Consider the following 18,131-nt stretch of genomic DNA (forward strand, 5'->3'; position numbering starts at 1 on the left):
CCTTTTTTCCCACGCTTTGAACCTCACAGCTTAAACAATGACGCAGCTAATATATGGATTTTTCCCACTTTCAATTTTTTCTCCCCCCAAAAATTAAAAAAAATATTGTGACGTGCTCACTTTTTTTTGGTGGCATGAAGCTTTTATTAGACCAATGAAATTGCAGAACGGGGTCAAACAACTTTTTTATTTTTTACTGTTTAGATTATATTGAGCGCGCTCAAACTTCCCATCATTCTGATTACGGTAGTCATTTTGTCACCCTCATAATGGCAGAAAAGCATATGATGCATCGTTGAAGTTGAAGGCGATTGATCTGGCTGTTGAAAAAGGAAATGAGCTGCTGCACAGGAGCTTGGTCTTAATGAGTCAATGATAAGACTTTGGAAACAGTAGCGTGATGGCCAACAGCAGATGGCCCGAACTAGAAAATGAGCTGGAAAACTGGGTCAACACAGTGGTTTTTGGATATTTTAGTCTTACATATTGTGCCTTAAATGTACCAGAATGATATGTTTGCTGATAAGTAAGATAGTTAGTATCATTGAGCTTACGTATCAAACACAGGTAATAAAAAGAACGTGTATAATTAAGCCTGTTAGAATGTCTTTATGTTTGTTTTTCAGATCACCAAAAAGCTGGATGGTGGCAATGGGGACAGCTGCATGGATGACCAACTTTGGAAATGAGCTCGGCCAGGTTCTGAGCAGTGTTCTGACAACAGTTGAAGGCGCTTGACTGGAGAAGCTCTGCCAGGGCGAAACTTCTGAATGTTAAATTGGAGTATGTCCTCTAGATTTTTATATTGTGTCAACAGCATAGTAGTAGAATCCTGGGTACTAATGGGATTTGGCTTGCTTTCATGGAATTTACTACCAGCTACTTGTCATAATATTTTATTTTACTGTTCTATAAGTAATTAAATGTGTATGTTCTCAGTTTAAAATAATTGCTGACTTAATCTCTGCCTTTTCATTCTTAGGATGGAGATGCAATGCCATGCACACATAAATGTACATGTTAGAGGGGGCCTCGAGGTGGAACATGAACTGGTCAAACGCAGCTTTATCTGTGGAGGGGAGCCAAAGGGATCTTGACTGTGCTTTAGTGCCAGAATTCACCCCTCCAGGAAAACCCACTGGTAAGATATCTCTCAAGGAAATGCTGAGCATTGGATTATTCCTTTCTCTGTCTTGTGTTTGTGTGTCCTCTCCCTATTAACAATGTGTTAAAAAATTATTGCAGCGGAGCGGATTGCAGTGAAATACTTGTTGGCCCATACCAATAAAGGTGACCACACCACAGTGACATGACTGAAGTCCCCTCGGAGAAGCCCAAAGATGACAATGATTTTGACCCTCCAGTAGTTGTTGTGGAAGCATTGTTGTTGTGTCATGTGGGGGATACTGGACCCAAATCCCCTGATGAGGAGGTCAGTGAGGAATTGGAGGATGCAAGTCCTAGCACATCCGGCCAGGTAATGTTGCTATCCTGTGCTATCTTTTACTTTAAAAATATATATATATATCTGCTGAAGTGCAAAAAACTCACTGTCAACCATATGTAAAGCTAAAATATATATATCTACAATGTAAAATATTTACTATAACACTATACAGTATAATCATTGGACTGTGGTTGGCTTTTTTTCTTTAATTTTCAGAGTATACGGTGTGATTCTAGAGGTGTCTTGGGCTGGGAGGCAGTTGATGCCCTGGCAGCGTACCTGGTTGGCCTAAACTGAACAATCACTGCCTTGTCATCATAAGATGAGGCCAACATAGTCCAGATGTACAAGGATCTGCATGCCATGGACAAGGTGCCCTCAAAATATAGTCAGAGTAGACTGGGTAAACCCAGCTTGATCTGCCGGCAATTTGATTTTGCCCTGCAACTCAGTCTGGAAACCTGTACATTAATACATTAAACCTGGCAGAGTACCTCGTCAGTGCATTCTTATTGACAGATTATACATTTTATTTCTAGCTAAGTATTTGGTTTCAACTAACTTGTATAATCTTATGACACATGAAAAAACAAAATACACATAAAGCAGTTTGAATGTTGACTTATATGTTGCCAAGATGCTATTTGATAGGCTAGTTTATTCTCTTGACCATGGTTAATGTATTTAAACAGGTTTTTAACCCAGTTTTGTTTGAACTATTGCTATTTGCAATTGAACCATAAAAACAAGAAACAATAAATATATTTTGTTAGTTTCATTTTAAAATGACCAGTGGTGAAGGAACTAAATTTGTTAAATATACTTTACATTTGTACATGTAGACCTACTTTAGTAAAAAGTAAAATGCAATAAAACTAAAATGCAACATAAAACATAGTGCAGCAGTAATATTAATGCCAAACCTCAATTTATTCTCAATTTCTCTTTTCCTTCTTTCCCTAAATTAGACCAGACACCTGTACTGCGATTAACCTGAATGTCCCACTGCTCGACAGTGTACAGAGAATATCCCATCCAGCAGTACCATCAGGGTCTCCCCAATCAGCTGAATGAGTGTGCACACCCCCCCACCCCCACCCATTTTATGTATCATTATTTAAATTTTTCTGTTGTTGTAAATAGTTAAAAATATATATATATATATATATATATATATATATATATATATATATGTATAAATGGAAATTTGCACGCCAAAAGTGTTTATAAATTACTACCATAAAAAAGTAAAGTTTCCATGTTTTCCAAATTTTCAGTTTCCATGTTTGTTTATTTCCAAATGAACCAACTTATATATAAAAAAAACACTGTACAGAAATTGCTTCGCTTCATTTACAACAAACTTAAATTCCAAATATAAATAAATATCACTTAATTTGCATTTAAAAAATAAAATTTGCACACAAATAACTGAAAACAAATATATCCAAAAATGTACATTTTTCATTCATTTTCTCAAAAAGAGAAAAGAGTCTGTCCATTCTCTCCCTGCTGCCTTGTGCCCTCCTTGCCTCAGTTTCCCTTTGAAACATCATATCCCCCCTCATTAGCTCAATGAGCTCATCCTCATTGCTTTTTTTTCAGGCTGGGGCCTCATCTCGGATAGCCACTGCTGAACTTGGCCCTGGATGGTCATCAGGGATGGAGGCAATTAGGACAGGGGGATTGTTGGAAGGCCTCTGTCCCAGTAACTCATCCAGGAGGACAAACCACGGCCAAGTTGTAGCAGTGGATTTCCCGCTCACCCCCTCACCTGTCCCAGGACACTTGCAATCCTAAGGCAGAGCATAGACCATGTCTGTTGTTAACAACAACAATACATTTCAGCAAATGTGTCAATTGACTTGCTTACTTTTTTTTTTTTTTTTGGCCTGCAAGTGAGTGTCCTTCCCCGACTGGTCCATTTTCTCCAAATTCTCCGAAACTCCTAAAATCTCCTTTTGCTTGTCTATAGGCCTAAATGTTTTCTAATGAAATGGATGCTGATTTGGTTGTATGTGTGAGTGCGATTGCCCCTGTAGTTGTTGTCAGTGCACTGCACAGGTGCACGAAGCTGTTAAGTACATTAAATCCTGAAAAAGCGCCGACAGCAAGAAGAATATCACGTAGTGATCCGGGAGCTGCGTCTGGATGGTTCACGGAGCAGTAATGAACGCAATTAGCTAGCGTCTGCAGTAGGATATTTGCATACGGCGATCTGATTGGATGACGCCTGCGCTGCCGCTTGAAAAGTTGAGATTTCTGCCGCTTGCAACGCGAGTGAAGCGCCGCAACGGAACCCACAATTCAATTCGGCAACGGATGATGTCAACCATTCAAAGTAAATGGGCAGCGTTAACGCCTACGCCCCGTGTGAATGCGGCGTCACACAAACACACACACGCACAAGCCTCACTGCAGATTCGGACAAATGAGCATGATCAAAACTTCTGCGATTGCGCAATGTCTTCCCCGCTTGAGTTGAATCTTCATGAAAAATCTTCATGAAAAAGTTCAACCATGCATTCATAATAGAATCCGAAGGATGCTTTTGTAGCTACTGTGTTCTCCCACAACCAGGCACAGCGCAATATCTTGCTATCTACTGCATGTTTATTTTCAGTAGCGCGATCTGTTTAGCTCCACGAGTTGGTGGGCGGGGCTACAGAATCAGGCATACTACTTCTGTTGAGGCATCGCTTCACACGCTGACGTCACGACTTGACACATTCTGAGATCGAGTGTTTGCTGGGCCTGGTGTCAAGTAAGGAGATGGAGTCAGAGGACTCCCATCACAGTATAGGGATAAGAATTGACAAAAAATGTGTACCTTAACAATGCAATGTAAGTCGCTTTGGATAAAAGCGTCTGCCAAATATGTAAATGTAGCTCACTCATGCTGCCAAAATTTGATCATTTCACATATCACAGAGTCCAATCCTGAGCTCATTCCACAAAGTGAAGTTCTTAAATCTGTTCCAGAGACTTAAATCCCTGAGTCTGTTCCAGTGATTGAAATCTCAAAGTCCGTTTCGGTGAAAGAAATAAAAGAGTCCGTTCAGGTGAGAGACATTCCCAAGTCCATTCCAGAGAGTGAAGTTCCCAGAGTCCGTTTCGGTAAGAGGTTTCTGAGTCCGTTCCAGTAAGAGAAATTTCAGAGTCTGTCACAGTGGAACCAGGGCTCCATCCACCCAGAGAGTGTTGCACTGTCCCTAATGGGTCTGGCATTGTGTCTGGACCCCATACACATTGGCTCCAGCCCCTAGCTCCGCTCCGCTCCTGCTCATTAGTCCACTTCAGTTCACATGCCCATAGCTCCTCCTAAGAACCTCCAAACCTCCCTGAACTGCCGGCGTCTCCCTGGATCCTGTATTGCCGGGGTCGCTGGAGGCTTCCTAGCGATTCGATTCCACACTGATGTCACACATTTCTATCTTGAGTGAATCTTCATGTGGCAAATAAGGCTGACTTTTTGTCTGAAGCTTTTTCCACACTGATCACATGTGTACGGCTTCTCACCAGTGTGAGTTCTTATGTGGGAATTAAGGGTTATTTTTTGTCTGAAACTCCTTCCACATTGAGGACATATGAAAGGCTTTTCTCTGGTGTGAACTCTCATGTGGACTTTAAGGGTGTATTTTTGATTGAAACTCTTTCCACACTGTTGGCAGGTGAAAAGGTTCTCTCCAGTGTGAATTCTCATGTGGGCTTGAAGGCTGAATTTTTGATTGAAACGTTTTTCACACTGTTGGCAGGTGAAAGGGTTCTTTGCAGCATGACCTCTCATATGTCTTTTAAGGTTTTCTTTTTGAGTGAAACTCTTTTCACACTGTTGGCAGGTAAAAGGCTTCTCTCCAGTGTGAACTCTCATGTGGACTGTAAGGTTTCCTTTCTGAATGAAAGATTTTCCACACTCTTGGCAGGTGAAAAGATTCTCTCCAGTGTGAATTCTCATGTGGACTTTGAGGCTGTATTTTTGAATGAAACTTTTCCCACACTGTTGGCAGGTGAAAGGGTCCTCTACAGTATGAAGTCTCATATGTCTTGTAAGGTTACTTTTTTCAGTGAAACTCTTTCCACACTGTTGACAGGTGAAAGGCTTTTCTCCAGTGTGAACTCTCATGTGGGATTTAAGGTGACTATGTTGACTGAAACTCTTTCCACACTCTTGGCAGGTGAAATTACTCCTAGCTTCTGTCTTTTGTGATGAAGTATTTTCAGTCTGTGAGCAACTAAAAGATTCATCTTTTTTCTCATAATGATCTTTCTCTTCCTTTTCATTCAGTTCTTGACTCTCCCCTTTTAGCACCATCAAGTCTAAGGTGAAAAAACAAACAAAAACAAATTATTTTAAGTTTAATAGCACAAAACAACAGGCATCAAAACATTTAGACACGTAAAGCATTAACAACAACATATTTGTGTCATTTTACAGGAAACCCTTTGAAGTTACATAAAACACTGCTAAAAGTTATATACATTTTGTTTATACAATAAACAAAATTTAAAAGTGCCCATTTTGTTTTTTATATTTTATGTTCATTATAGCACAAACAACATATACTATAAAATGTATACATTTCAGGAGGTTTTTATGAAATTTTAGCGTTTTCAGTAAAATGACACTGGGGTATTGCATTTATATGGGAAGACTTTAGATTTTGCTAGGCGGAAATTATATTAAAAAAAGGTAATATTCCTCCCTTCAGAACTATTTGCATAAATCTTAGATACATGATAGACAGAAAAAATCTCCAGTATTTTCTGCCATATATTGGAAACAGCCCAAACTGTCTGCAGGGTGCTAGAGCACACAGGGCCTGAGTTATACACTTTTAAAAATTAATTTATAACCAAAAAAATGAAAAGCTACTTTTTTGGGGGGAGATTATTACAGCTCACATAGGGGTAAATTGTGGGGGTCAGGACCCCAGGATTCCTCCATCTGAGGATTAAACATCAGATAAAGTGATTTGATTTTTCTTTAATACAGGTGATATTAGCAATATATTGGCAATGACAAAAACATTTTGATACCGATGTATTTTTCCATAAATCCGTTATTTTAGTGATTATTTACCTACTACAATTAACACGGCGATAAGCCCATGTGTGAACTGATTTTAGGCGAATGTAGATTTACCACTGGGTTTTTCTCAATGCTATGTGGAAGAAGAAATATAATTTAATAATAATATTACCGCGTGGTGAACCTATGATAACTCATATTTAGACAACTATTGCTTTCTGTTTTTGGCCTGATAAAATAATAGAGATTCATGATTATTGTTCAGAAAAATGCCACACATATTCTTACAAGTATAATTTTGGCTGAATTATTGGTGTCCCTTTTAAAAAGGTATTTTTTGTTTACTGTCCTCAACAACTGTTAGATGAAATTTACAGCCTTGAGGTCAGACAACATATACTTGAATTTGAATCACTTTTAACAGTGTTTTATGTAACTTCAAAGGATTTCCTGTAAAATAACACCAAAAATAAATAAACTCAATAAACCCGACCCAACATACTCTTGTGTAATCGACGTCCTTAATAAACTTGTCTCTTGCGTGATACCCAGAAATTTAGAATATTCCTATCTAATATGATTTCTGACCTGTAAGGTTGCCAGAATAATAATCATACACTGTTTGATAATAGGCCAGAGGAGAACTGGCACCCCGACTGAGTCTGGTTTCTCCCAAGGTTTATTTTTCTCCATAATGCCCTGATGGAGTTTTGGTTCCTTGCCACTGTCGCCTTTGGCTTGGCTTGCTCAGTTTGGGACACTAAAATTATTATCTAAGTTATTCAACTAAATATACAAATAAAATTAATATATTAGGTCTTATTTAATTCTATAAACTATAATATTGATCTGCAAACATTGCCGCTCGCTATATGATAAGTTAAAATAAGCTGATAACATCACTGTTTTCTCCAGAACGACTGTACAGCCAAATCTAATTGAGTTGCAATATTGTCCTGTTTAACACTGTGAAGCTGCTTTGAAACGATCGTCATTTTAAACATTTAAAACATTTCTGTGTAAAACAGATGCCAAAAGGATGCATATCTCCAGAAAGCAGACAGTCTAAGCTTTCAAATCGTACTACATATGAGGACTGAGCTCCTCATGTCACAGACATTTAAAATGTAAAGTATATACTTGATGACGTCATTCCGGACCCTGATCAGGGTCCTTGGAGTTTAAGAGGTTAATAAGGAAAAATCAATATTTAAAATAATTATTTATGCAGTAAAGACTGTGAAGTGTTTGATAATTGAATTTCTGTATATTTCCTAACTGTTAGATGAAATGTCTTTGTTGTTTATTTATGTTGTCTCTACATTAATTCGGAGATTAACTGTAAATTATCACAATATAAAAATACCTGGACACTCTTCACAGACTGCAATGATGCATTTCCATAATATACATTAGTTTACATTAACATTTTAATTTAGCAAAGAATTTCATATACCTGGAATAATGTTTTTTTTTTTGTTTAAATAAAAAATATCACTAACTTGCACTCATCTGACTGCCATTAATCTCTCTCTCTCTCTCTCTCTGTATATATATATATATATATAGGGACAGGCTCCAGAAATGAGCAGAATCTCATTGAGTCCCATGTTAAAATGGCCATCTTTACAGCAGAAAAAAAAACATGTTTACAGCCTGGTACAAATTGTGGTTTTGATCTATATGGCTAATTTTGCCCTTTGTGAAAACTATGAGGGGGTGAATTGTTTTTTTAGAACTCATTCGTTTACATTATATAAAGCCTTATATTTTTTGCATAATTGAGGGCATGGTCACTTTATGTGACAGGTAGATTGTCTTTTGTCTGCTAGTCATCACGTCACCTCTTTGCCCATTGTCAATTATAAGGGAGTGACGCGCAATGGTCAGCTCGACCCTTCTTTATGCTTCAAAACTGCTTTTCAGAATCCTATGGGTTGTGTCACGGACACTACATCCATATTTTTTTTACAGTCTATGGGGTAAAAATTGTGTTGCGTATTTATGTTTACAAAGTGAAAATTATTATAATTAGCTTTCTGTTGTTTTTTTTTAGCAGCCTGTCAAATTAACTAACAATATTTGATGGTGGTTTATCTGAAGGTAAAGTCATAATTCATGAGCTCCATTTATTAGATATTTAATATTTATTTACTATACTAGTATACTTGTTCATGTTTTATTGTGGCACATTAACACTACCATGATTTTTGACTGTGCTATTAGTGTTCTTTTATTTATTTAAACGTACAGCTCTGACCTATAGACAACAAATGTAAAGTTTATTACTCACATATCATGATTTGTAAATGTTTTAGTTAAATGCTGTTGCATAATTAAGTGACAGAAATTGATTTTTCATTATATGTAATTAAAAAGTAGTTGTTTAATGTTACACAAATAATCATTTTGTTTAGGCTGCTTCCATATTTTTCAGCCTTGAATACGTGGCTTGTCTTAATAACTTTGAAAGAGCAGCTGGAATGCTGGAAGTTAGTTATTTTAGTCTACAAAGTTGTAAAAATTGATTTTTTATTTTATTTTTTACAAAAAAGCACCACTTCACTTTAAAAGGCCTTTGTATTAACCCCCCAGAGCCATGTGGATCAGTTATATGATGGATATACACACTTTTATTCACTTTTATTCACTTCATAAACAAGGCAACAATTGACCCCCAAGCCCCATTATAAAAGCTTGGATTAGCCAGGACTTTTTAATATAACTCTGATATTCATCTGAATATAAGATATAACTCTTTATTCATCTGAAAGAAGAATGTCATATACACCTAGGATGACTTGAGGCTGAGTAAATCATGAGCTAATTTTCATTTTTGGGTGAACTAACCCCTTAATATCTTCCAAAAATCATTAATTTCTGTGGAGATGGACATTTTAATAAGGATCAAATGACGGAGTTCAACTTTGAGAATGAAACCAACCTGTTTGTGTCTCAGGATCTTCTTGTTTTACACTGACTGGTTTTTCAATCTTCATGTCTTCACTCTCCTCTTTGATAATCTTTATTTGCGTCTCAGTCTCTTCTTGTTTCACTCTGAATGTTTTATCAAACTTCATTACTTCACTCTCGTCTTTAATCAATGCCATCTTTATAATCGCGTGTCATGTCTCAGTCACTTCATCAGGAGTTTTTTCAGTGTTTGGACAATCTGTCATGTAAAAGAAAATAATAATTAACAGAAAGAAAAATAAATCCAAAATAAATCTCTGGGTGCGTCTCAATTAGTTTTAGTTTAGCATCAGTGCACTGGTAAGAGTAAGTCAGAATTATTGACCTAATAGTAAAAAAAAATAGAAGCAATAGAGCAATAGAAGTTAATAAAAGAACGCAAATTCTACATAGACTTCATGTTTATTATTTAAATTTGCCACTATTTGGATTCTAGATTACGTTTAATATATTACACTTTAATCAGAAAGTTTACTGGTTGGTAAAAGGTTTATGTTTTTGTGTTCTCGTTGTAACTTACATTGTTTTGACCAGCATGTGTCGTCAGCGCGCGGTGATTCGACACTGATTTAAAACACTTTTTTAAAAACAGTCTATGGATTTGACACAGTGAATAATTTTGCGTAATAATTGACTCCCATTGAATTTCAAAAAGCTCAGTTTCTTTTATCACCACTTGTCAGTGAGAATTAAATAATAAACTGAATCATATGCCGAGTGAAATGAGACGCACCTTTTGTTTCTCACATATGAATGCGCTTTTATCACGAAAAATTAAGTTCATAAATGTTTTACAAATCATAACAATGTTTCATTCAATATTTACAATAATTGTTAACCCGTTCTTGTTAAACTATGAACTAGATGAACGGGTTGCAGTTAGTTTAAATACAAACCCTTCTCCAGCCGAATCACAGACGCAAGAGCGCGGCGCAGCTTTATGACGTCGCACCAGTCCTGCAAAATAAAAGCCCCGTTCGTTAAAATCGGGTATGCGCATTGAAATTCACATACAAGTGATAAAAGAAATCAAGCAGCATTCAGAGTTGATTTATGGGTTGACAATCAAATTAACTCTATATTAGGGCAAAAGCCACACACACACACACACACACACACACACACACACACACAATGCAACAATCAAGATGTAACATTTTGCAAATAGTCTCGACTACTTATTTATAATGAAGATAAATTAAGTAGATAATTAATGAAGAGTAATGATATGTGGTCTTATGTTTGTCGCTGGTGATTCATTGTGTCACTGTTTCAAAGTTTTAAGTCTATATAATTCTATTAATTCTGCTAAACTCAAGAGTTCAGAATTAAATGATTGCATCATTACTTGTTATTACTTGTAGGTATGTTATGTATTTTCCATTCAATTTGTTTATTATATTTGGTTAATGAAATGGCTTAAATGTTTTGTATTTTACGAATTGCAAGATTGGCTCAGAAAAGTTTGCCTATGATTAGCTAAGCTGTCACAATTCAGTCAGCTGGATAGATCAGGTAATGCTAACTGTTAAATTGATGTGTAAATTTACAGTCATTTTGCCAAACGGGTGCAATTTCCACTTTGCAATTTTCAAAATGTTCATTAAGAACAAACAGTGGCCTCCTTGTTTGTCCTGAAAAAACAACTTCATTTAAAAAATACACATTTTACACATTTATTAGTCCACAGAAAAAGAACATAATTCAACATTAATTCAAAATGACCCTGTGACGGGGTGGTTCATTGTGACAGGGTGGTATGGACAAAAGTTTCTCTGATCTGCTGGTTTTAAACTTTTAAAACTGGGGGAGCGGAGACATGGGCATTGAAGGTCTAATCGAAAACTTAAGTCATGCTCCGAAAAACAAACTGAAAAAGAGCATGATGACAGTGACCGGGAGAGTCGCATCCACATACCCCTTTGGATTTCCATGTGCCGTAATGTCACAGGCTGTGGTGCTTGAATGATTTCGAACACATCATCAAAGAGATACCACAGGAAGTCATCTCTTGGATGCCAGAAGAACCTGTTGACACCAACATGGTGCATGCATTTTTTCAGGGCATGCGTTTCATCTGTATCCATGATGATCCCAGGATAAAGGTCATTGTCATATTTAAGCACACACCACTTTCCAATGAGATCTCCACTTTGGCAAAAAAGGCAGGTCCAAGGCACTCACACTGTTAACAATTTTCTTGTATTTTTACAGTACATTGCTGGCAGCACGGTTGCCAGCAAGTTACTGTATTTTGATTTACAGTAACTGTACTTATCAGAGATTTTAACTGTCCACCGTCCAAACAGAGCCCTCCGGTCGGCTGACCAGATGAGGCTAGTTGTTCCGAGGTCCCGGTGCAAGCAGTGGGGCGATCGTTCATTTGCTTTTGCTGCTCCTAAACTTTGGAACACTTTACCAGTAGACCTGCGTGTTCTTACAGACCTGGCCCTATTCAAGTCCAGGTTAAAAACGCATTTATTTAAACTGGCTTTTAACACACAGTAGCACTGTGGCACTTTGAATTTTATTTTTGAATTTTATTTTTGTATTTTGTGTAACTGTTCCTTTGGTTATTGCTTCATGTATTAATATGTTATTTATTGTAGATGTTTTTCTGTTCTAAATGTAAAGCACCTTGGTCCTCCTTTTGGTTGTTGGAAGGTGCTATACAAATAAAGTTTGATTTGATTTGATTTGATTTGTACTGTAATTCAATTTACAATATGCAGAAATATTACTGTAAATTTACAAAACAGTATTTTACTGTATTTTGCCTTGCTTATGCTGTAATTATATGGTATTGTACTGTAATATCTATATTGATACATTACTGCTAAATATTACTTTATTTTTCAAAATAAAGACTACTACTAAAATTATATTAGAATTATATAATAAATGTAGTTATTACAGTATATACATCTATGAAGCAATATAACAATATGCTACTTCAGAATACCTGCTAATCAAAAGACAATCTAAACAATGTTCTTGTCAAAAAAATATTGTTTTTATTCAGTCAAACTATTAAAACCATTTTTTTTTTTAAAACCATTGCATGTTAAGTTCATCAGCAATTGACAGGTATGGCTGTTAAAGGGATAGTTAACCTAAAAAAAATTAAATTCTGTCATCATTTACTTTTTCTTCAAGTTGTTTCAAACCTGTGTAAGTTTCTTTGATCCGTTGAACACAAAATAAGATATTTTGTAGACTGTTGGTAACCAGACAGTTGAAGTAGCAATTGATTTCCATAGTAGGAAAAAAAAACTATGGAAGTCAATGGGTGCCGCCAACTGTCTGGTTACCAACAGTCTACAAAATATCTTATTTTGTGTTCAACAGATCAAAGAAACTTACACAGGTTTGAAACAACTTGAAGAAAAAGTAAATGATGACAGAATTTTAATTTTTGGGTCAGCTATCCCTTTAAGTGTGCACAAATGTAAATTAAACAAAAACATACAAGAAAAGAGAACTTGAGGATTGGGTTGGGTAAAAGAATGACAGGTGAGCAACAACAACTAAAAACCCAACAAAAACAACAAACGTCCCACTAACAGTGGTTGGTGGGTGTAGGCTTCAATTTGAAGTTTTCCATTCAAACTATTGACATGTGGGTTGATGGCCGTCACCTTCCTCTGCACCATCCTCTTGGTCCTCTTGCTGACTCCGTGGCAGTAGAATTCATCTGTCTGGCATTTCCATCTTCAGGGTTGATTCAGGAACCTGTTAGCAACAATATACCAGTCAATAAATATGATTTACAAAATTACTCCCATCCTCCAACTTTAAATTCTTACTAAACTGTTGCACACCTGATTTAATTACAATACATAAGTGAAATGCAGAAAGAAATGAACTTGCCTCTGAACAACCTCTAGTCAAGAGAGCATTTCCCTCAATGGATGCTGTCATGATTGAATGTCCTGAAAATGAAAGAATGCAATGTTAATTAACTACAATCTTTTATTCTGAAAATAACCTTATCTTAACAAAGTCCATAAATGTCATCACTCCATTCTTAAATGGTACAATTTACATATTACTATTTGTACACATTCATTGAGTGTATGTATGTGCAGTGAATAAAATGTTGTCTGTGAATGAAAATACGTATGTTAATACAGCTGTGTGTGTGTGTGTATGTGTGTGTGTGTGGCTGTAAAACCATCTTTGAGTGTGTATGAGTATGTTTGTCTGAGGATGTACATTACATTACATTTATGTGTAATGATGTACGAGTGTGTGTGTATGTTTGAATGAGACTGTTTGCGTGTATGTGAGTGTGTAGCAGTACAAACATCTGTAAGTGAGTATGTACAGTATATGTGTATGTGTGAGTGAGTGGGTGTATGAGTGTGTATGTGTGAGTGTATATGAGTGTGTAGCTGTACACATATCTGTGTCTTTCCACCGTTTTAACAATCACCGGCTCTGGTTTGGGCGAAATAAACCAGGCAATCCACCGAGTTATATTTGAAAACACTGGGACAACAACCAGTGGAGAAATACACATCTAAGTTAACTCTGTAACAGTGTTTTTGCACTAAAGCGTAAAATCCTGAAACCTAATTATAAAATTAAAAATTAACTTACCAAACGTTCTGATATCCACCCGACTGAGACATCCGTGAGTGAGCTGCTGCCAGAAGTTGTGTTCTGACGTCAGTCAAGGGGCGCACTTTCGCTGTTTACAGCAGTCCTGTATTATTGCCTGGCATATTACAGCCAAGTTACAGCTAAGTTACAGCAACACTAAAATATACTGTAAAATGTTCCCGCTCAAACAAAATTACCCAGAATGCAATACAAATTACAGTATTTGACTGTATTATAAAAATGCAGTATTGTACTGTTTTACAGTAATGTGCTGCTAAATCTACAGCGACATTTAACAGTGGATCCTGAATGGATGTTATCTAATCCGTTTAGAGCTATCTGGGTGTCTCTCTGAAATGAAGTGATCTCCTGGTAGTGACGTCAAAAATAATAATGTCCGTATCTGACTCAGAGTTTTTCAAATGCTACGTCAGTTGTGATTTTAAATAAAGTGTGCACCGTATCAGCGGGAGATTTACGGCTCATATTATCGCTCATCAGTTCCAGATGCAGTGTTTTGACTGAACCTCTTCTACTTCTGCTGCATGAGAAGAGAACACATCTTTACAATTTTCTGGGTCTTAAAAGAGTCTGCGTTTGTGATAAATGTCCTTATTTCATGCAAAACGCTAGCTTGCTCTGTCTGGATGCGTTTAAATTTGCTCTAAGTTTGCATTTTTTGTCAACTATCACATATGCACACTTCAATAAAAAACTACCTGTCCTGATCGGTTTATGCTTACGACGTTTATGACCTTACTCCGATAAAAGAAAACGGGTTACCGTGTTTACATGACCATGTTCATTGTCGGCTTATTAGGCATAATCGGCTTAAGAACGTGCATGTAAACACACTCAGTGACTAACGCACACATTCACACTATCACACAGAGCCATTGAAAGCACTAAAACACTTACCTCTGCCTCAAAATAACTGGGTAACTTTACTTTTGCTGTGAATAAACTAAAAGAGAAGCTCAAAAAAAGATGGATTAAAATGGACATCCCAATCGAATTTGGCACAAACTTTTCAAATCAATCATTGAACAAATTGAGCTCACACCAGCAGAGATCAGCCAGCCTCAGGACACACACTCACTTGCACACTCTGCCCACACTAATTATGAACACAGAAAAAGGACAAGTACATCATCCATTGGACAAACACCATTCAAAACCAACACTAAACTCTAATGTTATTTAGCACAAAATCTATTTTACACTGTAGCAAACTACCTGAGCTCAGTGAGTGATGTGAGACAACGTACAGACTCAGCGAGCACAGTCTGGCCAGTGCAGACAGACGCAAAAGCGGCACTTTCTCACAGAATGCCTAAAATACCAAGATATTAGAGACGACTACTACTCCAAAATGAATTACATATTTCCCAATTTAACACCTGTAATCCAACCCAAAAACTCAGTTTCATTCTTGGGGAAAAAGCCAAATGCACAAATCTAGCTGCAAGATTAGTAGCCTCTTGCCTTCTTCTGAGGGACGACCAGATTTATATAATGTTCGATCTCTAGATCAGCAGTTGTTAAATGATTTCTATATTTATAATCTTTTTTATTATTATATTTATTCATTATTTATTTTATTATTGTTGTTGTTTTTAGTTGCTATATTTAGCCATATAAATTGTGCATGTATAATAGTAATATAATTAGTTATTTTTATATAGTTCAACTTGCAGTTGAGCTCTAGATAAATGACAGAAAAATGAGAAGGAAAAGTGAAGAAAAGACCGGAAACACCGTTTGCTGAACAAGATTACAGTTTCGTGACCAACCTGCTCTTCTACACTGAACACAGCCGTTTATGCCACACTGCTTTCTGTAAACATTTCACCTTTACCAAGAAAACAGGCATCTGTAAAGGCAGACAGATCTTAGCATTTGAAGATGCTGTAAAAAAATAACACGATTTTGAACACTGAACTTATATCAAAATGACACTGTCATGGTCCAGGGATCAGAGTCTGCTCTCAAAGTCTTCATTGAGGATTTTGATCAAATGCAGGCACTGTCTGATGAAGATTACAATGAGGATATGAACACAGATGCCTCTCCTGGAAGATCAGTCCAAAAGATGAAATTACTTCAGCAACTGTAATTCCATCTCCAATGTCAAGAATGAAATACATTTTTCCACTCCTGGAGGTAGAAGTAGTGGAGCTAAAATAATTTACACTGTCCCACTTGAAAGACAACAACATGAAACACAGACACTTTTACGTTTGAGGATACCTAACTAAAGCTAATGCAAGATGGATACATGTAATCCATCCTGCAATAAAAGGTTACAATGTTGTTTTTGATTAAATAGATAGTGAAATCATGTTGAGGTGATTCAGTAATATGATAATTTTGGAGGATGTAGTTTGTGCTGCTCCTATTATGTACTGACAGTTTTCTTTAGTGTCTTTTATTAAGCTAAATAACAGAAACACCTCTGTAATATACAATCAAGTTCAGCATCACTACAAAGTACATTCTTCAAAATATTAATAATAGTGAATCACCTCTTCCATAAAACAGTTCATGAAGGCAAGTGTATACTCAAATTGTATGACTAACTTTATGTCATTCTTATTTAGAGGGACTTCTTGCCATAATGGACCAGATTCCTCGTTCAAAAATTGGCACAGACATGGAACTTAAGTCTACTTGTGTAAAAAATGAATTTGTTTTTCATGTTTATTTTTTTATGTATATTATTTTGCACCAAAGTTTCAGCATTCTTCAGTGATTGTGTTATCACTCATGTTTACAGAGGAGCTTACAAAGACTTCCACCATCAGCTCTGTTTCTGTTCAGTTTTCTGTGTTGGTTGATTGTTTGTAGTATTCTATATTTTTAATTGTTATTCTTTTTTTTTCTTTTTTCCCCCTTTGTTGCACTTTGTGATTCGGAATGAAAACTTCGTTAAAAATAAAGTCTATTATTATTATTATTATAATTATTATTATTATTATGTTTAAATGTAAGCAATTGCAATGTTTTAAATAAAGAGTTTCATATTTAATAATATGTGTGTCTGTTTGGATTAAATGTAAGAATTGTGTCAGATACAAAAAATAAATAAAAAATATTCTAATTCAGTAAGAATTAATAATTGAATAGGATTAGGATTAATGTACTATTAACCAAGGTTTACAGTAATGGTACTGTATTACACAATTACAGTAACATGTAGTTACTGTAAACTGAAATGTGGTTATTGTACTGTAAATCTCAAATACAGTAACTTACTGGCAACAGTGTTGCCAGTAAGTTACTGTAAAATCTCTCTTAAATGTCTAACAGTGCACAAAAACTCCCAACACCCCTCAGCAACAAAGATTGTCCATCCTTTTAAATTTCAAACTAATTTGTGATACCCTTAACGAAATATTGATAATCATGATCATTTACTCACCTCTATGCCATTCTTTTGTCTGAGGAACATAAAATAAGGCATTCTGGAGAGTCTTTGAATGATTTTGTTTTCATTCATTTAAAGCTCTTTTATTATCTGTCTTTAAGATCCACGTAGGAGACAACATTTGGATCAGAAAAGAGGTGTGGAAGAAAATTAATTCTACTACAAAGGATTCTCTCTATATCAAGGAGATGGCTGTGGCACTGTGGGGTACAAAAACATTAAAAAGAAGAAGTGTGTCAGGAAAGGAATGTCCCACAAATAAACATTCTGCAAAGCCTCCCCTAACACCCCCCGAACTTCAAATTTTGAGAAGTAATCTTATTTTTTCTATTTATTCATTCATGTACTGTAAGATGGTTTTACATCAGTTGAAAGTTTTAATGTTTGCAAAACTGTTAATGTTCAGATATCCTTATTCATTTATTAATTTTTACTTGCTCATTGGTCAATAAAATATATAGAACATAATTAAACCTTCTAATGTATATTTAATTTAAATGGGGAAAAATAAAAAAATCACTTTACATCAACTTTTTAGCTTTATATTAGCAGCAAGGAACAAATGTCAGGCATGTTTCTAAATGACTGCAGGCTACTAAAAGAAAAATATGCAACAAAGATGCTATCATTTGTTTTACTAGTTGAAAAGT

General features: G+C 36.0%; 1 protein-coding gene across 2 annotated transcripts in view; it reads right to left on the minus strand.

Annotated features, from left to right (window-relative positions):
- Positions 1 to 2,723: 2,723 nt before the first annotated feature.
- The window catches only part of LOC137049706 (zinc finger protein 501-like), a 36,778-nt gene continuing 21,370 nt past the window's right edge, over positions 2,724 to 18,131 (minus strand). The window contains exons 1-3 of one of the 2 annotated variants that reach the window (XM_067428326.1): positions 10,346 to 10,406; positions 9,421 to 9,648; positions 2,724 to 5,764 (exon numbers count right to left, since the gene is read on the minus strand). In XM_067428326.1, coding sequence (XP_067284427.1) covers positions 4,878 to 5,764; positions 9,421 to 9,586 — 1,053 coding nt within the window. In that variant the 5' untranslated portion in view covers positions 9,587 to 9,648; positions 10,346 to 10,406 and the 3' untranslated portion in view covers positions 2,724 to 4,877. Of the gene's footprint in view, positions 5,765 to 9,420; positions 9,649 to 10,345; positions 10,407 to 18,131 lie in introns of those variants that run through there. The other variant, XM_067428327.1, reaches the window with a different exon arrangement.

This window comes from Pseudorasbora parva, chromosome 20, assembly GCF_024679245.1.
Source record: "Pseudorasbora parva isolate DD20220531a chromosome 20, ASM2467924v1, whole genome shotgun sequence".
Lineage (NCBI taxonomy): Eukaryota > Metazoa > Chordata > Actinopteri > Cypriniformes > Gobionidae > Pseudorasbora > Pseudorasbora parva.